General features: G+C 35.7%; 6 protein-coding genes across 7 annotated transcripts; 5 read left to right on the top strand and 1 right to left on the bottom strand.

Moving 5' to 3' along the window:
• Positions 1-2,645: 2,645 nt before the first annotated feature.
• LOC140887660 (SWI/SNF complex component SNF12 homolog) lies at positions 2,646-5,767 on the top strand. The gene is made up of 3 exons (XM_073295064.1): positions 2,646-2,813; positions 3,257-4,800; positions 5,059-5,767. Exons 2-3 carry the CDS (start codon positions 3,269-3,271, stop codon positions 5,126-5,128), a joined length of 1,602 nt encoding a protein of 533 aa, XP_073151165.1. The 5' UTR covers positions 2,646-2,813; positions 3,257-3,268; the 3' UTR covers positions 5,129-5,767.
• A 677-nt stretch (positions 5,768-6,444) lies between these two features.
• On the top strand, positions 6,445-7,936 carry LOC140891680 (ribonucleoside-diphosphate reductase small chain-like). The gene has a single exon (XM_073300281.1). It carries the CDS (start codon positions 6,650-6,652, stop codon positions 7,721-7,723), a length of 1,074 nt encoding a protein of 357 aa, XP_073156382.1. The 5' UTR covers positions 6,445-6,649; the 3' UTR covers positions 7,724-7,936.
• A 1,173-nt stretch (positions 7,937-9,109) lies between these two features.
• Positions 9,110-11,900, top strand: LOC140890429 (probable phytol kinase 3, chloroplastic). Its single transcript, XM_073298202.1, has 6 exons — positions 9,110-9,366; positions 9,909-9,976; positions 10,066-10,197; positions 11,037-11,152; positions 11,333-11,447; positions 11,527-11,900. The coding sequence occupies exons 1-6, from the start codon at positions 9,250-9,252 to the stop codon at positions 11,702-11,704; spliced, it is 726 nt and encodes a 241-aa protein (XP_073154303.1). The 5' UTR covers positions 9,110-9,249; the 3' UTR covers positions 11,705-11,900.
• LOC140890430 (uncharacterized) lies at positions 11,579-13,986 on the top strand. The gene is made up of 4 exons (XM_073298203.1): positions 11,579-11,705; positions 12,239-12,471; positions 13,303-13,451; positions 13,555-13,986. The coding sequence occupies exons 2-4, from the start codon at positions 12,286-12,288 to the stop codon at positions 13,691-13,693; spliced, it is 474 nt and encodes a 157-aa protein (XP_073154304.1). The 5' UTR covers positions 11,579-11,705; positions 12,239-12,285; the 3' UTR covers positions 13,694-13,986.
• A 3,127-nt stretch (positions 13,987-17,113) lies between these two features.
• On the top strand, positions 17,114-19,536 carry LOC140886744 (pyridoxine/pyridoxamine 5'-phosphate oxidase 2). Of its 2 annotated transcripts, none has more exons than XM_073293514.1 (7): positions 17,114-17,260; positions 17,358-17,407; positions 17,522-17,579; positions 18,217-18,249; positions 18,376-18,471; positions 19,069-19,239; positions 19,327-19,536. In XM_073293514.1, the coding sequence occupies exons 1-7, from the start codon at positions 17,168-17,170 to the stop codon at positions 19,426-19,428; spliced, it is 603 nt and encodes a 200-aa protein (XP_073149615.1). In that variant the 5' UTR covers positions 17,114-17,167; the 3' UTR covers positions 19,429-19,536. The 2 variants fall into 2 exon arrangements, with proteins under 2 accessions (XP_073149615.1, XP_073149613.1); XM_073293512.1 differs by having other exon boundaries at positions 19,318-19,536.
• A 241-nt stretch (positions 19,537-19,777) lies between these two features.
• On the bottom strand, positions 19,778-22,609 carry LOC140888661 (probable alkaline/neutral invertase F). Its single transcript, XM_073296359.1, has 5 exons — positions 22,544-22,609; positions 21,922-22,494; positions 21,067-21,504; positions 20,363-20,921; positions 19,778-20,076 (listed from the first exon to the last, which is right to left on the bottom strand). The coding sequence occupies exons 1-5, from the start codon at positions 22,607-22,609 to the stop codon at positions 19,778-19,780; spliced, it is 1,935 nt and encodes a 644-aa protein (XP_073152460.1).
• Between the last annotated feature and the right edge of the window lie 1,300 nt (positions 22,610-23,909).

Genomic DNA, 23,909 nt, shown 5'->3' with positions numbered 1-23,909 from the left:
ATTTATGTTATAAGTTCAAATTCGTTCCTTACCAAGATATGTAAATTCAGTAAATAATTATGAAACATGTGTCTTCCAATCCAATCAAATCAATCAATTGAAATTATAATTTATAATAATGCATGAAGACATACATGTTGTAGTGTTTTTTTTAATTACTATTTTTTATCTTTTGATTCCCTTTTTCTTTAAATAAGGATGTTACCACACACATCAGATGGCGTTATTCTGTCTACATATTTCATAGATAAAATATTGTAACATTGTATAGGGTTGTAATAAAAACCAGGAAACAAACAAAATTAAACAAGAAACACCGCCGATTTCACTTTGAGAAATCCATTCAATTTCTTCAGACTCAGCTGTGTGGTCGGCATGTGCAACTAAAGCTGGCAATGAACTGGAATAATACAAGTGTAATAATTGTTTTTCTACGTTGATTGCGGATAAATATTTTCCGATGGAGTAGGTGTTCGGGAATGTGACGATTCTTGATTTTTTTAGTGAATAATATATGCCACATTATAATATATATATTTTTATTTATTTATTTGTGATGTTAAATCAACTATCGAGTATCCCTCGAGATTTAAAGTAGCTCTATCAATTATAATTATAAATATACAGATATGTTGGATGAGTCATTAAAAATGGATTGTTTTATTTTATTTTAATAATGGAACAAGACAAATAGCGAGGACCGGAGAAGATGTAAGGAAATACACTTGAGTTTTGTATAATAATTAAGAAGATGTATAGAAATACACTTGAGTTTTGTATAATAATTAAATATGCATGTGAATTCTATACATCTAACTGTACATGTGTCGAACGAGGCGCATCTCTCGTGATGTAATACATATTTTATGTCGATAAAGTATAAAACATATGGATTAAAAGAAAGGGATATATGAATTTAGTAGATATATTCTATAACAACTCACCATCAAGCAATCACGTTATTATGTCCGAGTTGATGAAAAATGTGAACTCGAAGCTAATGAGAATGAGTTGATTGCTTGCATCCTCATCTTTTGAGATGAATCTGTCACATATAATTTGTCCAATATGATTTATTTTTGATTGTGTGGTTTGAAGATTTCTGTGTTGCGTGAAGTTGCGTGAAAAAAAAATTAGCCAACAAATCCCATAATACTAATCACATGGGCCTCGAAAACCACAGGTGGCCCAAATACAGTTGGTATGGTCAAAGGTTTAGGCCCGAAATTTTCATGCCTTAAAATTCAGTTTGAACTATTTTCTAGAAAATAGTTTGAACTATTTTTCATTCTTGATGTTGACGACATTTGTGAAAGAGGTCGAAATATGATTTTTCAAATGTTTTTTTTAAATTTATATTATATAAACTAAATAAAAATTACAGAAAAAATAGTTCATTATATAGTTTTTGATTTTTTTAAAATTGAAAGCCGATTTTGGTTTTTTACAAATCGAAGTATAAAAATGTATTATTTTAACAATTTTGTTAAAAAAAATTAAAAAATGCTTCTAAAAATTCTCTCAAACACTACCTAAGTTGATATGCATTAATCTTTTTGTCATCTTTTTTTATAATAAATGATCATAAAGAACGGTCTTTTTACTATTTTGTATTTGTATAAATAAATAACTCTATATTTACATGTACAAATATGATAGAGATGCATAATTTCTTATTATTTTTATCTTAATAGAAAATCATATTTCATTAACAAGTTTGTTGATCGACAAAATATTACTTCGAGAATGAAAATTTTGACAAGCAAACACGAGCCACGCGATTGGCTTTTATGCATATTAATCAAGAATTAACATGTAACGAAATTCGATGTTTTTTAGAAAATTATCTTTTTATCCATCTATACATTAGTTTAAAATTAAAATGAGTGACATAAATACCTTGGTCACCAAACGTGGTTCGCCTAACTCTTTAATTTTTCAATTATTATCATTAGTATATGAAGCACATGCGTTATATGTACGTATATTATATATTATTTGAAATTAAATAATATTTTATAAACTTAAATTAATTATAATTTTTGTTTAAAAGTTAGAACAATATGATATTGGTTAGGATAATGGGAATAGTGAAACAAAATGTGAGAAGTTTTTTAATAAGAAATTTATTTTTTGGACACTCCATTGTTAATATATTCGAGGAATGATAAAAAATTAATTTAAAAATATATTAAAATGACCAAATTTGATTTTTATATGAGATTTATGTATCATTATATAGTAAAGATGTTTTTTCTATGGGGTTTATGTTTTATAATATAGTAAAAATTATGTATTATAATATAAGAAAGATTATTTATTTCCAAAAATTAATAAATTCCTTTTTTCTCCGAACATAAAATGATGTTATATTCCTTAAACTAAAATTTCAAAATTTCAAATTCTACGATTAATATAATATTACATTTAAAATTTAAATTAGTTTTTTTTTTCTCAAAAGGCTTTTTTTTTTCGAAAACAAAAGGCATTTTTTTTTCGAAAACAAAAGGCATTTTTTTTATAAAAAAAAATCTAAAAACTTAGGCACCGTGGTCTAAAGGTGTTGGATCCGTTTTATATTAAATAAATTATTGCTGTCTTAAATTGGATTGTTTGATATTTTTATTTTTATTATTTAATTAATTAAAAACCATAATATCGGGCGTACTTTTCCAATTTGACCCCACTGTGAAGTGTGAACTAGAGCTCCTGAGTCGCGGAGGCCGCCAGCGGCGACGGGGGGCTACGGTGGAGCAAACTCGTCCCATACTTTGCAAGATTCTTCTCAAATCCGGATCCAAGCTTTTCCAATCGTATGATTTCTGCGTCAGCTCCAAATCTGTTTCATTTCTGCGTTTTGTATTTGTAGTTTCTGCATAATTGTCGTGACAAAGATAGCTGTTTGAATTCGAACATAGACTATTTTTAAGGTCGTAAGCATTCTTGGCTACTGTAATTTTTGTCTCCCTTTTGATTACATATTATATACGATTTGCTCTGCTCGACATTTGGGTTTAGGGTTTTGTTTTATATGCGATTTTTTTTCTTTTTAAAAAAATATTAACAATTTGAAAACTTTACACGATTCTAGGCGATTGAGCTTCAGCTTGATAATGTCCCGCAAGTTTATCCTTTCAGTTATCACTCATAATGTTTTCATATGGATGAAGTTAGTTTCTTTTTATTTATTTTTCTCTCTTAAATTTTTAGTTTTAAACTTCTGGTGAGAAGTGGTTTCCTTGGTTTGAATTTTCAGATTTAGCTAGCAATGTCAGCTAACAGCGGTAACCCGCCAAAGACTGTTGGAGCTTCACCTCCCTTTATGAATTCTTTTCCGGTGAATCCATCTAGTCAGCAGCAAGTAGGACCAGGATTTCCAGGCCAGTTTCAGCTGACCCAGCTTTCCGCAACTCAGATCCAAGCCATTGCTCAAGCTCAGTCAAAGGCTCAGGCCCAAGCAGCTCATGCGCAATTCCAAGCCCAGTTGCAAGCTGCTCAGGGCCTTGCATTTAACCAGGCTCATGCTGGAGGGGTTTCAAACATAGGCTCACCATCGCCCTCTATTTCCGGAGCTGGAAGTGCTGGTGCCAAATGGTTTTCCCAAAAACCACCTGTGCGGCCAACCTTCTCTCCCCCAACTTACTCGGCCTCTCCGATGAGGCCAATGGATGCTGCAGCAGCTGCCGCTGCTCGCAAGAAAAAGCAGAAGCTTCCTGAGAAACAGTTACAAGAAAGAGTGGCGGCCATTTTACCTGAATCGGCTCTTTACACGCAACTCTTGGAGTTTGAATCTCGTGTGGATGCTGCTTTGACGAGGAAGAAAATTGATATTCAAGAGGCCCTCAAGACCCCTCCCTGCATTCAGAAAATGCTCCGTATTTATGTATTTAACACTTATGCCAATCAGATTCGCACAATTCCTAAGAAGCCAAATGCGGAGCCACCTACGTGGACCCTTAAAATAGTAGGGAGAATCGTGGAGGAGGGGATGGATCCTGAACAAGCTGCCCTCATGCAACCGAGCCCTTTGAATCCGAAGTTTTCTTCATTTTTTAAAAGAGTTACTATTACATTAGACCAGAAGCTATATCCTGACAATCATTTAATCATATGGGACAGTGCTAGATCACCTGCTCCTCATGAAGGCTTCGAGGTCAAAAGGAAAGGGGACCAAGAATTTACCGTGAGCATACGGCTTGAGATAAATTATGTGCCTGAGAAGTATAAGCTAGCTCCAGCACTTGTTGATGTCTTAGGTATTGAGGTTGATACCCGCGCAAGAATAATGGCTGCAGTATGGCACTATGTCAAGGCTAGAAAATTGCAGTGTCCAGATGACCCATCTTCTTTCAACTGTGATCCACCCCTTCAGAAAGTATTTGGCGAAACCAGGATCAAGTTCACTACAGTTGCGCAAAGAATTACTCTGCACCTTTTTCCTCCACAGCCCATACATTTAGAGCACAGGATAAAACTGTCAGGAAATACTCCTGCTGGGACTGCATGTTATGATGTGCTAGTTGATGTACCCTTCCCAATTCAGAGAGAATTGCACGCCTTATTAGCCAATACGGAAAAAACCAAAGAGATCGATGCCTGTGATGAAGCAATTTGTGCTGCTATAAGAAAGATCCATGAGCACCGGCGGAGACGAGCATTTTTTCTTGGATTTAGCCAGTCGCCGATTGAGTTTATTAACACACTTATCGATTCTCAAAATAGGGATATTAAGCTTGTTACCGGTGAAGCAAGTCGCAATGCGGAAAAAGAGCGTGGATCTGATTTCTACGGCCAACCTTGGTATGTGAATTTTAGATTTGTGTTCTTGTTAATTGCTCTAATTCTATTACTCATTGCTTTGTGTTTCTTGCATCTGACAAATGATCAAAGGAACTTGTTTGGTTTCCACTGCTGTGACTTAGCATGATCTACCTGAATTACTTTGCTCGTTACCAAAGACAATATGATCTCTTTTATCATTTTCGAGGCCAAAGTATTCGTTTATACTGATAAGTTATGAGATTGGATGAGAAATGGAATCTTTGCAACTTTTGACAGGGTTGAAGATGCTGTTATTCGGTACTTGAACCGAAAGCCACCAGCAGCAGACGTCCCCGCAAACACTTGAACTGGGATGAATTTAACTCCAAGGACGGCTAGAAACTAGTATGCATCTGGTAGCTAATTGGCTTGTTGGGTCTTAGTACGAGTGATCTTTTGACAAAAAGGTTCTGCGGACTTGAAAGTTGCTTGCATCTATCAATAAGTGCTCGAATAATCCACAGTAATTTTAATGCTGCTGAAAACACGACATGGTGTAGATGTAATCTGGAATGAGATACGACACGCGAGATAAGTTTTACAAAATGGCGATGCGATGCCTACTCGACCTCGAGCTGTAATCTGCTGAGATGCATGGATAAGTTGAAAATACGGCACACATGTTACTGTTTTTTCGTTGTTAAATATATATTTAGGTTCAACATTGCAAGAACGATGGGTGTTGATGTTATGCTACGTGTAGTTGGTTGACTTGCTTTGTATTGTGTTGTTTCACACTGAATTTAGTCTGATCGCAGATGGCCTAATGCTTCGCTTAACAAATTATTAGACAAGAAGAAAAAAGTTGTGTTCCCAATGTCTCTAGCCATTTCTTTGTAGCTTGGTTTTTGGCAGTGGCAGGTGGGAGGAGACCAGTTGTGACAGTCCCATCTGCACTCTCTTAAATTTTCATACAGTTGAATGTTAATGTAGTATTTGTATACAATACAGATCGTACGTGTATTACACTCTCCCAACTGTTTGCATTTAAATTTAACCCTCTAAATTAAATTGTGACATTGCTGAATTCGTTGGTTGACAAGATTTTGGTTCTTTTGTCAATGTACCCCCGACCCGGTGCATCATAGCATCTCCCGAGTGGGCTCGGGCTATGCTACACCGGGTGATCTTCACCCGGTGCAGCATCTGCCCTTGATTGGGCACCCGGGCCCACAATAAAATGGGCTCGGGTGCCCAATCAAGGGTAGATGATGCACCGGGTGAATCATAGCATCTCCCCCCGAGTGGATTTGTTTCTTGTTCGAATCCAATAAACTAATAAAATTTTGAAAGAATTTCCCTTGAAAATACTTGAAACCAAATAGTAAACACAAGCAAGTGGGTAATCCAAACGTGTATAGCTCAATCAGGTCTGTATTGGGCTCTGGCCTATCAAGACTCGCTGTGCTTCTTGTTTTGATTGCAAGACCAATTAAGCAAGTTGGTTGGGGACCATTTTTGGATTTCTTTGTTCAACCCATTCCAGTTTGAATTTTATCAATGGCGCCAGCTTGAAAGTAGTTCAAATAACCTTGAATCTTCCTTTGTACGCTCCAAAGATTAGCTTTTTTTTGTTTTTCAATATTTCAACCTTCTCCCTCTCTTGGGTTTATTTCTTTCCCTTATTTGATATTATATTACAATTAAATTGTTAGGTAGATTCTTATTTATGTTGAAACTTGGACAAATTATTATGGTAATACTTTGAATCGTTTAACAAAGGCGCCGCCCAAATTTAAGCCCCTTCTCTGGTCCCGCTGGCGCCAACAAATTACCTTTAAATTTCAAATTCCGGCGCTCTGTTTTCGAAAAATCCAATCTTTATTTAATGTCGTCCTCGATTTCCTCCGTCTTCACAAGCAAATCATTTCCCTCTTCCCCTGATCGGAATCCCAACAGCGGCAGCCTGAAAATGCCTTCGATCCCGGAAGAACCGCTCCTGGCGCCGAACCCGGATCGCTTCTGCATGTTTCCCATCGAGTACCCTCAGATATGGGAGATGTACAAGAAGGCCGAAGCTTCCTTTTGGACTGCCGAGGAGGTTGATTTGTCGCAGGACGTCACCCATTGGAACGCCCTCTCTGCCGACGAGAAGCATTTCATCAAACATGTTCTGGCCTTCTTTGCTGCATCCGATGGCATCGTTTTGGAGAATTTAGCTGGAAGGTTCATGAAAGATGTCCAGATTTCCGAGGCGCGCGCGTTTTATGGATTCCAGATTGCCATCGAGAACATCCACTCGGAGATGTATAGTCTCCTTCTCGAGACTTATATAAAGGATTCGGCGGAGAAGAATCACCTCTTCCGAGCGATCGACACCGTCCCTTGTGTGGAGAAGAAGGCCAAGTGGGCTCTCCGCTGGATCGATGGTTCCGAATCTTTTGCTGAGCGATTACTCGCCTTCGCCTGCGTTGAAGGAATATTCTTCTCCGGAAGCTTCTGCGCCATATTTTGGCTGAAGAAACGCGGTCTTATGCCGGGATTAACTTTTTCAAACGAGTTAATCTCGAGAGACGAGGGCCTGCACTGCGACTTCGCGTGCATGCTGTACGGTTTGCTGAGAATGAAGCCGAGCGAGGAGAAAGTGAAGGGCCTGGTGAGGGATGCTGTGGACATAGAGAGGGAATTCGTCTGCGATGCTCTCCCTTGCGCGTTGGTGGGTATGAACGAGACGCTGATGAGCCAATACATCGAGTTCGTGGCCGATAGATTGCTGAACGCTCTGGGATACAGCAAGCTCTACGGAGTGCCGAACCCGTTCGATTGGATGGAGCTGATCAGTCTGCAGGGCAAGACGAATTTCTTCGAGAAGAGGGTCGGAGAGTACCAGAAAGCTTCCGTGATGTCCAGTTTGAATGGTAATGGAGAGACCCACATCTTCAAGCTCGATGAAGATTTCTGATCTGGAGTTCTTGAATGGGATCGAGAGTTTCAGGCGACTGATTTCGTTAAAAGTTCTAATCTTTATATGTATTCAACGTAGGATAATCTGTGTTAACATTACAAAGGTGTTCTTGTCTTGGATCCAGAGAATGAAGTACATAGATCATCATGTCCCTATAGACTACAAAAAGTTGTTTGAATCTTGTGTGTTGTTTCGATGTTCTATCAATGGATCTGATTACATTTTTAATTTTGTAATAATGAGTTTATTATTATTTTCGTGCACAAAGACTCAATTATTGTATGTGGTATTTGTAAAATACAATCAAAAATATATTAATAGACCTAACTCTTAAGCTGTAATGAAACCTGTGAAATCTCCGCATTTGAGCACATCGTGTGGCGAGCGAGTATGAATTGTCGACTGTTTTCTATTCGAATGTGGAAGATTCAATTGATGAAAAGACTTAGATGGACGACACTTGCCTAGTTGTAAAAAGTAAAAACAATTTGTATGTTCAGATATCACTTGAGCATTTATTAGTGTTTAAAAAAAAAAGTTTAGGATTGCTTAGGCACTTTGCGCTAGGCGGTTGTTCATCTCGATTTTTAGTTAATTTTATTGAAGTTATTATATTAATTGATTATTTTAACTTGTTGTCCAGACATTTCAAAATCCGTCTTGGCAACCTACTAAACTAACATATAATATTTTATATTTTTTAATTTAAATTTTAATTTTAAAAAAATTATTTGACTTGTTTGTTCATCAATTTATATCGGATAAAAACGAGAAATATATCATATATTTCAAATTGAATTCGATAACGATAAATTATAGATAAGATAGTGTAAACATATCGAATGTAAAAAAAAACATTTTTTTCCTTAAAAAAAAAGAGGACACTTGCAACAAAAATATTCATTATGTCGACACTACTCAAACATTAGATTTTGTCTAGACAGTATCCAATATACTTATCAACAAGTTTTTTTGATGAAATATTAAAAATAAAAAAAATAAATTTAAGATCATTTTCGTATCATTTAAGTACTCTTTGCAATCTTTAAAACTAATAAATTATGTAGATTCTCTTAATGATTATAAAGATTATCATAACAAATTTATTAGAATCTTCATAATCACGAGGATGCAAACGCTACCTCAGTTCATCGATTTCACCAACATTCCAATAAATTCATTTTGTTTCGAGTCAAAAGTAACACACACTTGATTTAAAAAAAAAAAAAAAAACGTAACACGCACTCAGATTATTAAGTTAATCTTTTACAGTTTCTCCCCCTACCTCGTTTGTTTGGGAGTCAGAGATATTACCGTTTTGGTTAATAAATCTTGTATTAGAAGATTTAAACTGTTCTTATAATATTACAAGTTTTACTAGGAAAAAAAAAAAGAGTACTTTTACAGCTCGTTTGGCCGATGATGCAGCCATGAACCAAACGCCCAGCCCAATGCCTAATTCCTAGCATTATCTTCCTCATGAATATATAAGCTCCTCGTGCCCGATTTCTTCGCATTCCGCCATGTTTTCCGATAATACGCTCTGCAACGACCTCACCGCCACCACGTTGACCGTCGGAGTAGCCTTGTCTTTGCTTAGACTATGGGAAGAAACAGCGAAAAGAGGGATCTTTGACCAGGTTGACTCCACTCCTGTGCTCTCCTTGTTCCAATTTTTTTTTTAATTTTTTTTTCTTCGTATAATATTGAAGGGAAACAAAGAAATTTTAGAGAAATGATCTGCAGATATGGGTTTCTTGTTCTAAGAATCTTATCGAAGAGTATCTATGTAGGGATGTTTCTAAATTCCTTCGCCTGAAAACTAAAATTCGTAGGCCCAAATAATGATTTTATATAGTTTAACACATTAAGCTAGCATCGGACCGCATATCTAAGCTGCTGTTATTATTATGCACCACATTTTCTTGCTTGGTTAGATTAAGCTGCAGCGAAGAACATCCACCACCAACTAAAGAAGTGTTTGGGATTTTGCCTACATGGAGACAGCTAAATTCTTAGCATTTAAAGGGAAAAAGGAAGCATTCAATAGATTTATAGCATACCAAGAAAACATGTTGGGATTGATATATAATCCTGCAAAATCTTGATTCTAATGCGAAGCATCTCTTTATTCCTTTTTACTCAAATCTGATTTGTTATTTATTCTTTTTTTTTGTTTTAGAATTTAAATAGGAAGATTGTACACGTTACTGTTGGATTAGTTTTCATGCTTTGCTGGCCAATGTTCAGGTGAATTTTAGTTTATAAAGAAAGAAAAATTCTTTGTTGTTGCTGGTATGGTGCTGTTATATTTACGATGTTGTGGTGATTTTTGACAGTAATGATGCTAGAGGAGCAGGTTTAGCAGCTCTTGTTCCTGGAGTCAATATCATTAAGATGCTTCTTTTGGGCCTTGGAATATGGAAAGATGAGAAAACTGTCAAGTCAATGAGCAGATTTGGTGACCATAGGTATGTACTAGGGAATTAGAATTATAGGCGGACTGAAACATTGACCATGAAGGACGAGCAGGGCTAAGGGGTAATTTAAGACTTTTTTTTAGAAAAAGAAAATATGCATGAAATTTGATCTTTTTTAGATTTTAAATTCCTTTTAGGGATTGCCGCCTTGCCCTAGCTTGTTATGTCTGTCTTGGATCGGATTCATTTTATACCCTGCATTGTAATACTTCTGATTGATTTGAAAGAATTTTTTTGCTACCAATGGTGCTTGTGTGTGTTTGGGCTGAAAAACGAAAGAATCATTAACTTTTTACAAGTTCTTTGATTAAATTTCAGCAATGATGGCTTTGTGGATTGAGGGTGAGTTTGGATGCTGAAGGCATTGAGTTAACAAAGATTTTATCAAGCAAAATTTTTTAAGAGATACAGAAGCAGTTTTATGTTTGGATCTCTTAATGAAAATGGTATTCTTTTTATTTTTTAAAAGAGAAATTGAGACAGAAGAGCCACATTTCTAGAAAAGACTCTTTTAATTTCTTTTAGAAAAATGCTTTTCTAATAAAAGATTCTTCATCCAATGATCCAAACATAATTTAGTAAGATCTTTCTGTATCTGAGAGGCATACTTGGACAGTTAATAATTCTCTTCAACCTTCCCCTTACTTGAACAAGAGAAAAATGTGAATGGTTATTGTAAGTTGACGATGCTGTAAGACCAATATGTTTGGTTGGTATAGGAGGAAACTCTTGGCATGGCGAAATTCCTTTTCTTCCTTTCTGTAATACTTGAAACCTGTCTGGCCATTTGGGGGATTTTTTTACTAAAAATGGTGTGTTTGCTGTTTTAGGGAACTCATTAAGGGACCGTTGTACTATGCTTCCACGATCACATGGGCATGTTTTATGTACTGGAGAACTTCTCCTATAGCAATTGCATCAATCTGTAACCTCTGCGCCGGAGATGGTATAGTTTCTCGTTAAAATATTTGTACATGTATTTTTTCTGCTTAGTCAGGTGGGGAATTCTCTATGCTGCCTGGTTGTTTCAGCGTACATATATATACCCAAGTATTGGACTGAGACGTGTTTCCAATTGTAGACGTGTTTCCAATAGTTGAACTCATTCATTCACATCTCCTCTTAGGTATGGCGGATATTGTGGGGAGGAATTTCGGACGTCAGAAACTTCCTTACAACAGCAACAAAACAATTCTTGGCACTTTCGCTATGGCAACTGCTGGTTTCTTGGCCTCCATCGGGTAAAATACTCATTGCCTCTGGTGCCATAATATTAGTAAAAACTTGCTGGGATTTTTGCTGATGGAAAATTCAAAACAGATTCATGTTCTATTTCTCCTCCTTTGGATACATTCAAGAAAGCCCGGAGATGGTTCTCGGGTTCTTGATCGTGTCCCTTGTTTCTGCTCTTGTTGAATCCCATCCACTCAGCACCAAGGTTGATGACAATCTGACGGTTCCCCTCGCATCCTTCCTCGTTGGAAGTTTTGTTCTATGAGGTGAAATGTCATGTAACGAAAGATACACTGATTGAAACATAGCTGGCTGACCATTCTGAGTTTAGGCATCATAGTGCTGCTCAAATCAATGAGTCTTTATGTGTGTTGTATGCATATTTGTATCATCTTGTAACTTTAGTCAGTGATTGTTTGCTTGTTTGCCTCTTTCAATAAAATTGATACATTTTTTTTGATACATTAATTATGGATACTGCATCCTATTCTCGAACCAGACATACGAGCTTATTTTTTAAAATTTTAAAAATAATTAAATGATTTGATAATTAAAATCAATAACTCGTTTTTTTTAAGAAATAATTAATTACTTTAACGAATTAATATTTGAAATTAAAAAAATCATTTTTTCCCGGTTGCGTGTGTCACTTATTCGTTGGTTTATATTAGTTGTAAAATGAAGTTAATATTTATCTTGAACGGATAAACTGGAATCAAACCTAATTCATATACTTATTTATTTATTTATTATTTTATAATATATAGTTATTTATTTGAATTGAATTGAATGTGAAAAGTGAATCGAGTTTATCCACGAAGCGGAGCAGCGACGATCAAAATCGAGATGAAGAATCTGTACGTGAACTGGGTGCCGCCGCCGGACATGAATCGGAACACCGAGTGGTTCACGTATCCCGGTGTCTGGACCTCCTATATTCTCATTCTCTTCTTCTTCTGGTTCCTATTTTTCTCGATCTTCAATTGTACCCCCGGAATAGCCTGGACGATCGTTAATCTCGGTCATTTCGTTGTAAGTTTCTGTTTTTATTGCGATTTATCCGGTGTCGGGAGCTTTTAGATTACGATGTCCAGGGTTTTGAGTATTCTGATGCTATCACGAGTATATTTTGATCCTGATTTGATGTTTGGATGTTTCTGGATCGTTTCTGTGCTCTTATGTTGAATATACTCGAGCCTTGGTTCCATCGATTGTCAGATCCTTTTCAGCTATTTGTGTATGATTGCGTGTTTTGATGTTTTTGAAAATAAGCTCAATCATTAATTAGAAGCTTGTAATTGTAGACCCGACCACCTATTGTTTTATGCTTTCCTGCTTTGGAATCACAAGCCACGTAAACCTCAAACACGAGCTATGATTTTGGTGCGTTTGATTTGTGCTTGAGATCTAAAATATGTTTATTGTTCACTCAGATTGTTTTTACTCCTCATTTCATGCTGCCTATGATTGAAAAGTAATATATTTGATGTTTATGCAGCTGTTAAATGGCTCCTTGAAAGATGCTTTCTTTTTATCCATCATGCTTTTATCCTCTCCTTCATCTTCACTTTTGAAAGTTCGGGTTCGATCCGTAATACTTTGTTGATACATCTATAATCTGGGAAAATCTTTCGATCTGTCCAATATCTATTCAAGTAAAACTCATGCCAGATGATTCACATCATGGAGTTGATTCTGTGTGTGTTAATTGTGTTATAGTAGCATTAGATAGTTGTTTTATGGGGTGATAGTTCAGAATGTTCTTTCTAGAAACTAAACAGTATGGTCATTGTGCATACTCTGGTAAAGCTTACATAAACCCAGTCCGATTAACTTGCGGTGCATATATGCTTTTAAATGCAGGTGACTTACCACTTCTTCCATTGGAAAAAAGGGACTCCTTTTGCTGATGACCAGGGAATTTACAATAGTTTAACTTGGTGGGAGCAGATTGATAATGGGAAGCAGCTCACTCGCAATAGAAAGTTCCTCACGGTTGTACCTCTCGTTCTGTAAGCCCTCCATCAATTCCTTCTTCGCAGATATAACTCATCACTCGAAGTTAATTAACTGGTATGAATTGATAAAATCCCTTCCCCTTTGTTTTACTTGCAGCTACTTGATTGCTTCACATACAACCGATTACCGACACCCTATGCTATTGTTGAACACACTTGCAGTACTCGTTATGGTTATAGCTAAGTTTCCGAATATGCACAAAGTTCGAATCTTTGGAATTAATGGAGATTATTGAGTTTGATGTTCTTCGTCAAATTCAACCATGGCCTTCGGTTGATATGGTACCTGCAGATATGGTTTGGTTATATCCCTTTGTAGAAGTTGGAAATCAAGAGATGTACTTGTGGTACCATTCGTAAATAGCATGACTAATGTTATACGGTGAATTTTGTTCAAGAGTATATCTTTGCATTCATGTGCTTACTTAATAGTTTTTAGCACATAATCTCAGTGATGCCTTAGGGATTGAACTTGTCGTTGGACTCTTAGAAATTGTATTATAAAAGGTTGATTAAAGGATTGTTATAATTCACGTGTAAGTACATATTAACGATATCATTATGCTTGGTGGTTTGAATTAATTTTTGTGGTTTTTTTAAATTAAATTCTTACTTGATTTTAACCTAGTGATGTGCGTCTTTTTCCCGAGTAATCGACGTGCAGAGTTTTGGATAAAAAATGTGTACCTAGTTGTATTAATTATGTATTTGATAACAAATCAACAAACTACATGCGTGTGTAACCATCTGATATAGTGATATGTAAACAAGCAAAATCGAACTCTTTCTCTAGTTTTATTATTATTATTTTTTTCCAAAAAAAAAATTGAACTTCTTATATGAGTTTGGTTTTTAAAATCAACTAAATCAAATTGTGTTGGATTTTTCAAGATGTAAAACTAGTACTCTTTCCGTCTCACTATATGTAATGCCCCTTTTTTTTTAGGATAATTAATTTGATATATATATATATATATGTAAATAAATTTTTTTATAAATATATTATTATAATATCTTTATGCTTATATATATATATTACTTGTTAATAGGTTTCTTGGCCACCACTCCACCTCCCCTTTGCCCAACCGGTGATCGGAAAGTGTGTTCCATGGATAGGATATCATGTTTGGTTCTTTCTTATATATAGAGACCCTTCACATACCTCATTGAGCTTTCCTTCAGATTTTCGTGATGATTAGTGGTCTAGTGTCAAGTTGAAGAGGTGTGAGAATATTGTGCTTAAAGGTTGAAAAAAGAGGGGATTTACTCACTTATACCCAAGAACACGTTCCAAAATTCTCAAAAAATTATACAAGATACTTAGGATGTCCAGTAAAATAGTAGTGAAGGAGGTGTCATAAAAAGATCAACCGATTCTCCGTTAAAATTCTTAAACTATCGCTGTCCGAAAAGGAAAAACAGTGCTCAGAAACCATTTGCAGGTACTGTTTTCACCCTCGTTTTTCATACCTTACTCTCAGTATTTGAACCTAGTCTAAACATGAAAGTTGCTCCAGATGTACCCTAGTTTGCATCAGTACCGTATTTTTTCCGGGAATAACGTCGGAACAGTATTTTTTTCTTCAGTCTAGTAGAGTAAAAGTCACAGTAGGTTATTCCATTTCTGGTACTGTTCGGTTAGGAATTTGAGAAAACTCATTAAACAAAAAATGTAGGAAATCATGCAACACATCTTCGGTAAAAGTTTGGGCCGCGCGTGGCCGCCGGAAGCTGTGCACGCGCCGCCGAAAGTGGCGCGTGATTTACACGCGCAGAAAACAAAATTTCCGGCAGCCGTAGTTTTCTGCACTTGTTTTAGGCTTATATTTCAAGTTTCATAATTTTTTTACAAGTACATGAATTGTTATGATTTTCCTTAGAAATCCTTAAATCTTTGAAACTTGAGTTTTGAAAGTGGCTAGACGCAAGATTGAGGCTCGATTTTCTCAAAGATGGAATCTGTTTCTAGCCTAGAGCTTAAAGTAAAAGTTGTTCCCTGTACTGTCTAGTATACTAGAATGGTGGCCTATGACCGGAATAGTTGCCGGAAGAAGCATTTTTTCGGTGGTCAATATACCTAGAGAATCAGTTTGGAAAAAGCTGATTTGGTCAAAGATCGACTTGGAATTTTGACATGCTTTGAACACAAAAGTTGTAGATTTCTTTGAGTTATACATACTGTCAAATTTTCAGAATTTTTGGATCTACTTTCAAATTATTATAAATTTTTTTATGAATTATCAAAATGTTCCTTCCTTGTTTGAGTAACAAATTTTAATTATAAACTAGCCTAGCATCTGGTAGTATTTCTAACATATGAAATATCCTAAAATTATAGGAATTTGAAGTTATCTACTGATTCGGATAGTAAGTATTGAGGTGAAGTTTTCATTACTTAAGGAATTATTATCTTTATACAGCCCTTTGACATTCGGTCTGGAAATTATAATATATCCTAACTATTGTTCATATTAATTTGTTGATTCGATATTATTATACCTGATTTTCATAATGTATTGGTTTATTATCAAAACGGATGGTGGAATGATCGAAAGATCAAATGATTGATTGATTGATTGATTGATTGATTGATTGATTGATTGAATGAATGAATGAATGAATGAATGTTATTCGAAGTGAGAGCCCTGGACAACGGACTTCGATCTGGATATTGAGTCCAATGAACAGCGGGTTAAAACCGGGTATTCGTGTTCACTTTGGCTCACCCTCTTTATCACAACTGGAATGATTGCTACTAAACTATTGAATTCATACCTACCTACTTAAGCTTATTATCCTGATGTTTACTACTATTACCAGGAAATTTTATCCAATGAATAATCTTTTATTCTCACTAAGTCCTTAAAGATTTAACCTCCTTTATTTTTTTTCTCTATTGTAATTTCCAGAGCCAGGGTTTCCAGATATGGATAATGAAGAAAATGTCAGTGAATGAACCATCTTTGCCACAAATAATGTTCTCAATTATGTTTTATGTAGTCTCTTTTATGCTCATCAGAGACCATATGCTTAGTAAAATAAAGAAATGTCTTATCCATGTACTGCTACTTGTTTAAGAATTCAGTCCTGTTGTTATAAAAGATCCTTATTGATATTTTATTATTAAATCTTTATTTTCGCTTCCGCACACACTAATCGTTTAAATGATCTGTTATTGCCTAAGACACTTTAATTAGGGATATTAAATTCCCACATAGAGTGTTGTTAAGGAATGTGATACCTAACAAAGGTTAGACTACAAGTCAGGTGTCACACTATATATATATATATATATATATATATATATATATATATATATATATATATATTATATATATATATATGTATTTCCAAATGTTAGAAAAATATTTAGGAAAGTAATTTTTTATAGTAATTTCCTCTCTTGCTCTTATTTAATGAGGATTTCAGCAGAATAAAATAATTATATTAGTAGTTAATGATATTAATTTAATAAAATAAATTGATAAAAGAGTAGATGATGGATGAAAAAAAAGAATGTAGTATTAGATTTATCAAATTATTAATCAAATTAACTTAATTAATACTATATTTATTAAAATTAAAGTAAAAATGGAACGAGTTTTGGCCGTACAGCTGGTGTTGTTTTAGCCTTTTGGGATTGCAACGAGTAAGTACCTAACCAATGGCATTAATGACGAGGTCGGAGGGAAGATAGAGAGCTGCAGCAAATGGCGGCGGTGGCGGCGGCGTCATGGAAGCAGCTCCTCCTCAGCTCAATTCAATCCAATTCCCATCTCAACCATTCTTCTTACTTTCAGATTGTAAACCCACTTATGCTATTCATTCGTGTTTCTGCTCATTGTTTCTTCTGAAATTGTCTCCGTCTTTTTTTAATCTTTTGGACCGTCTCGAATTTAGGCTACTGTAGCATCTAACGGCAAACCCTCCAATCGCACTGTTGTTTTCAGGTTGGTTTCTGCTGCTCGATGATATGTTTACTAAACGCACTTTTGTGTGTTATCTTTGATCATGTATTCTTTAGTTGGCTTTGTGAATTCTGGGTGTTTTTTTATGATATTCAGGGGATTCCAAGATGACGGCGATAAGATTCAAATCAACACCGATTCTCGCACTCACAAGGTGTTTCTCGTTTTTTACTTTTTGTCCCCAAGGCTTGATCTTTGCTTTGCTTAATCCTTTTTGGGTTTGCTTAGTTTATGTGAGAATTTGAAATCTACTATCTCGATTGATCCAGCGTGGCAACAAGAACGAAATGGAAGAGTTGAAATCCTTGATCTTTGGAGTATTTGAAATTCCTTACCGAGGACGCTGTTTCAAATTCGAATATTTTGAAATCGTTTCATTTTGATTCTTTGTTGGATCCGAATCAATGAATGCAAATGCTGGCTATGTGAAGTTTTTTCATACCCCTTTTTTGAAGGATATATAAAACCATTGTTTGACTCCTCAAATCAAATTATGCTTTTGGAGAATATCATAGCATAATGGCCCAGAGTTTGAAAGTGTTAACTCAGTCTTCGCCTGTGTTGCTTATTTTCTGAGCATTTGCGCAATCGTTGGTAAGAGTTGTGTTAAAGACAGAAGAATCATTGTTGGTCCAGTTTCATCAACTATGATTTTTAAAAAAACTAGGTTTTTAACTCTTTAACACTTTAATGTTTCCATGCAAATTTAATGTTTCCTTCGCGTTGATTACTATATTTCTACCTACAAGTTATTTTCTGTTAAATTTCCGGAATTTACATGCACATTGCAGATTGATGATCTCAAGCACTGTCCATTCGCAGAGGTATAAAAGTATTTTTTTGGCTACAAATTTGCCGTCGGTGTTAAATGGACCAGAGAGCTTCAATGCTTTTGCATTTAAAAAGTTCTTTTGATTCACCTGTCCTTGTTCATATGTTGGATAGTTCAGATTTGTTGGTATTTCACAAACTCTTGGGAGCAATTCCGCATCGGTGGAAAAGTAGATGTCATAGATGGAACAAATTCTGATCCAGTTAAACTTCAGGTGACCCCCCTTGGCCGCCTTTTTTTATTGTGCCCCTTTTTACATCACCATGTGCCCCAGCTCTTTATGTTTTGTTATCAGCACAAGAAGCCAAAGTTTACACTTAATGGTGAAAAATATGGGCCTTAGTTAGCAGATTCAAGTCCCAAAGCTGTCTAGGTTTGCACCATTAATTGGGAGAACGAGTTGATTGATGTCCGATAAGTTTGCCCCTAAGAATACCAAAAGTAGTTGGTCCACTTTGCCCTCTGGTGCTTCATTTCTTATGCTTTGCACACAATATGTTGAAATCTTTGATTGACTTGTCTTCTTCCCTTTTTAATTTAAAACATATTTTTAAATTTTCGAGGAATCACAAATCAGGCAGTTTCCAGTTTTGTTTTGGTTCGCTAAAATCGTATTTATAGTTCGTCTCCATAGGCTACTTAGCATAGCCAATGATGTCATAAATATTTATGACCTGTTGCGGCAAAGAGAATAATTGTAAGAAACACAATCCATGTCTTGTCGAACGAGACTATATCTATATTTACAGCTTTGTTTATCTATAACAATAACCAGTAATGAGTATATTTTCCCTTTAATTTGTACGTGAAGCAAAGAGAGAAATCTTGGTTTGCCTGCTCTCTTAAATCAAGGATGCAGTATTTGACGCCTGCACCACGGATTCTTTTTGCAAGTGAACAACAGCCAACAGAACCGCCCACATTGGATCCTTCTATGGGTCCTGTTGGTGTGTTTTGCCTGCTCGTTCTGGACCCCGACCAGGTAAGAATCCTACGTGTCATTACACTTCAATCTGAATTGGTTAACTTGACCCCTCCAAAGATGGCATATCGTGTGTAGTTTTTTCAGGTTGACTATTTAAATTTGAAGAGCAACGAGAGGATGATATTTACAGCAGGTCAGAATGGTAATCGAAAGAAGCAGTGGAGCGTGGAAAAAGTCAATCCCTAAGGCATTGGTATTTGCAATTATAATATGTCGACTTCCAATTAAAACTAATGTGTTTCATTAACTAAATATAACAAGTTTAGTTACCTTTAATAATCATTTCTTCAGATCTTCCCCTTGATTAATCGAGACAATGTATTTTAAAGACAACTAGAAAGCAGCAGTAACCACAGCAACAAACTCAAAACTACGAAATATTTGGGATGCTTAAAAAGCAGTTGTTCACATCTTCCAAGTTCAATTGATGTGTGTCTGTGCAGACAGCCAATAGGAATGTATGATACTAGGTAACATTTTCATAGAAGACTTGTCCATCAGTAAAATAGAAGTTTTATGTAACGGGAACACGCTTCTAACATGTCCATGAGGCGGATCGTGTAAGCTTTGGCTTCGCTATCTTTTTGTCCTCTTCAAGAGATATAATGAGAAGATTGGATGGGTCCTCTATCATGAGTTTTGCCACCAGATATCCGGTGATGGACCATGTCTGATGTTTCCTCGCCTGTTTTCCGATATATCGGCCGCTTATTCCATCATAGTATTCCGGCCATCCATCTTTTGCTAGCCGCTGCTCTACCAACTCTATTGCTCTCTTTGCAATTTGAGGCCTTCCAGTTTTAATGCTTGCTGCTGTCAGTAACCATAGAAGAACTACAAAAAAATAAAACCCAATTACCAAACCTTGATTAGCTCGCAGCGTACCACTTCTTTTTCATTCTTTTAATCACAATGCCAGGACAAATAGTCTAAATGCAAAACTACTCGAGTGCTCTTTAAGGAAAATGCAATACGGACGCATGTATCACTTGTAAAATTAGCAGTTGTGAAGCAATCACTGAATATTTTATCAAATCGACCATGACCGTAATATCAACCAAAGACCAGGGTTGTAAGAGGATAACAAGTGACAACTGATGCAATTATATCATAATAGTACCTGGCCAAGATCCACCGTTGTGGTAACTCCATCTTGTGTTCTTTGGGTCGCATCCGGTTACAATCCTCCATTCATGTCCTTCCAGAGCTGGATATGCGATTTTGAGTGGCATCTCCCCAATCAACTCTTCCCAGCGTTCCTCAATCAAATCCATTATTGCAGTAGCCTGTTCAGGTGTTGCTAAAGAGCTCAAAATAGCAATGCAGTTTCCGACCAAGAACCACCTGAAGTCCATGCGAGCTGGACTTACATTGCCAATGAAGTAACCTCCTCTCAATGGCATAAATTCGAATACCCAATCTGGAATAGATTCAGGAATGACATTGAATTTGTTGACAGCAGTGTGGGAATACTCTTCAGTTTTATAGCGATAAATGTTGTTCAGTTGAGTGAAATCGATCCAGTAATAATTTCGTATATGATAACTCAGTGCAGTAATCCGCTTGTCAATGCGCTCAATCAATTCCTTGCCATCATGCTCGGGTTTAAGCATCTGCCTCGCACACCTTAAAGCAAAAAAGAAGAGGGCCTGAATTTCCATCGGATAGCCATACATTCCCTGCACCATATTGAAGCCAAAGTCAATCCTCCAAACTCAACAATTTAGAGTCATTTGGAGACACGAAAATGAACTCTCAGTTTTTAATCACTCTTGGACAATCACTCGGCATCTATAAAGTATTTAAGCAGATATGTAAGTTTACCATTCGTCTGTCAATCATGCTGCATCCATCCGCGCATAACAATGTTGGAAATGTGTCAAATCCATCTGAGAGACAGAGGTTAAGCACCAATTTCATTCCCCTCTGCACCTCTGGTAACTCCGACAGGGAATAATCGTGTGTGCATTTTGTGTATGATCTCAGCAATATAATCCACCAGAATCCGGAATCCACAGGTGCAACTCTTCCTATCGCGGTGCCTCCGAAATCTGCTTGCAGAATCTCCTTCTGACGCTCTGGGTCAAGACCAACCTTGAAACTGGCAGGCATCACACCTTCTCCGAGGGTGAAGTTATCGATTCTCTTTTCCCAGCCTTGGAGGTGGAGAGTCTTTAACAGAAAGTTCTTTACAATGTCTACATCTGCATCCGTTTTCATTAGGCATGCTAGCCCACAAGGAACGAAGTCTCTCACAAAAACCTGCCAATTCCACAAACGCATCAATTGAAAAAGAGTCTTCCAAACTAGAGAACTAGAAATCAATGGAAAAATTATCAAAGACGAATTTGAGGAAGACTCCCCAAAAAAATTAATAAACAGTATTTGAAAGATGTTGGAAGGATTACTTGAATAAAAAACGAACGGCAATTAATCAATCTTATAGTTGTTCGTCCAATAACATATCATGTAGCAGAATTGGAGATGCATATATCATGCTTGAATTTAACGCTACCATCAATCCGCCAATTATTTTCGAGACAATACTTTGCATATATGCATGCATATACTCTCTATATTATGCAAACATGCACATTTCCCGCAATCTCCTCGTGTATGCATATACATAAAATGAACATACCATAAGTTATGAAATTAAAGTTCAAGGAAATGCAATACCTGATTGTAGTTCAAAGTCTCGCCGCCGGATTCGTCATTAATGGTGGCGAGTGCACCTACTCTCTGCCCTTTGAAGTTGACGTATGCTCTGGCAAGTAGCTCCCACGCCTCATCCATCATATTTCCCGGAGAACTATTATCCGACCCACCATTTTTCGTAGCACCACCGATCGGCGCTTCCAAAAGATTTTCCAGGTTGATTCCGACGCTCGGTGACGGTTTCAATACCCAAGTCGCCTTTCCCCCGCCGCCATCAATTTTACCCATAACCTCCGATTCAGCATTCTCTTCTCCGGGAAAGTCTCCGCTACTCATCAGTGAGCTGGTATTCATTTCTCCTGACAAAGAATCGGAGTCTCCCGCCATATCGGAAAGAACTTTACCGAACGATTTCTTGCCGTCGAGACTGAGATTCCTCCAAGCTTCTTCGATCGTATCAACAGCGGCTTCAGATTCCTCGGGATCACGGTCGGAAGTCTCGCTTCTTCCGAGTGCTGTTGAATCCCCAGACATGGCGGATGTAGAAACCAACAAATTTTTGGGTCTGAGTGAACACAAGGAAGACGGAGACCTCTATATGGAAAATAGCCAAGAGTTTGAAGAAAACGCAATATTGCAGTACTTCCCCGGCGGTACAGTCTCGTTCAGTTGATGCTAAAGTCGCCAAAACGGAATCAGAAAATCGCATTCGTCTGCCGTTTCAACGTCGTGTTTTGGAGGGAGCAGAACTGGAGAGAAATAAGGTGTACGGAGGTGACGTTTGGTTTTCAGTTAAGAGGTTGAATGCATGGGGATGGAGGGAGATTTGGTGGAATTTTTTGCCCTTATTTTTATGTTTAAAAACGAAAATGCCATCATATGTTTTTGTTTCGGTATTGGCCTCTTAAAACAGACGTGGAGTGGAGGAAGTGCGGGGTTAATTTGGGAATATAGAAATTTATTATTCTTGCTGTGAATCTTAGGTACTGTATCCAAAATATTTTCCTAAGTATTTTTCGATTTTTTCTTCGGGAAATTTTATAAATTTTGAGATTGGTATATGAAGAAAAAGTTGAGAAAAACTTTTTAGAAATTCTGTCAAACATGTTTCTCAGTTTTGAAATAAAATTTTGAGATATAGAAATTTTATAAATAAAAAGCTGAGAAAAGCTTCTAAAAACTCTTTCAAATTGTACCTTAAGCTTCATTTGATACGATTATTATTAATTTTGGTATAATTTATCTTATCAAATCTTATGTTATTCTTGACATATTATTTATTCATCTATTAATTATTTATTTTACATCAATCAAATTATTAATTATTTATCTTACATAAATCAAATCATTGAATTGAAATTATTATATTGCCCCTTATAAATAATATTATTTATATTTTATTTATTATTAAAAATACAAAATGATAATTTAACATTTTGTATAAAATTTAATCAATCAAATTAAATAAATTATAATCTATCAATCAAATCAAATACTAAATTAACTATAATTTTTAATTTATTTTTATTTACATTACGTTAGTAATCTATATCATATCATTCAAATTAAACTGTGTCTAAAAACTTTTCAATTGACTAACAAGTCTTATCGATTAACGTCTAAAATTAAAATAGTATTTTTAAAAATAACAAATAATATTTTTTTACCAATATGATATAATAAAATATTTATCTCATAAAATTAATATCATCGCACGTCGAATTTTTTTCAAATGAAATTATTAATTATCCAATCACTTAATTAAAATATTTTATATGCCTTAAATATTAATGAAAAAAACTAGTTTAAAGTATTATCTATTAGACAATGTATATATATATATAGAAAGTAAATTAATATTTTTGATATAATAAAATAATTCATTTGGTTATTAGGTCAAGTAAGAAATCCCTTGACTTAAAACACATAATCACAAAAATTTTTGTGTTTGCTATTATTTTTACAAGGTTGAACTTAATAAATTGATTTTAGTTGAGTGATAAAATATA

The sequence above is a fragment of the Henckelia pumila genome, chromosome 3 (assembly GCF_033568475.1).
Source record: "Henckelia pumila isolate YLH828 chromosome 3, ASM3356847v2, whole genome shotgun sequence".
In the NCBI taxonomy this organism is placed as follows: domain Eukaryota; kingdom Viridiplantae; phylum Streptophyta; class Magnoliopsida; order Lamiales; family Gesneriaceae; genus Henckelia; species Henckelia pumila.
The sequence above is the reverse complement of the archived record's forward strand: the minus strand, read 5'-3'. Positions and strand labels throughout refer to the sequence as shown.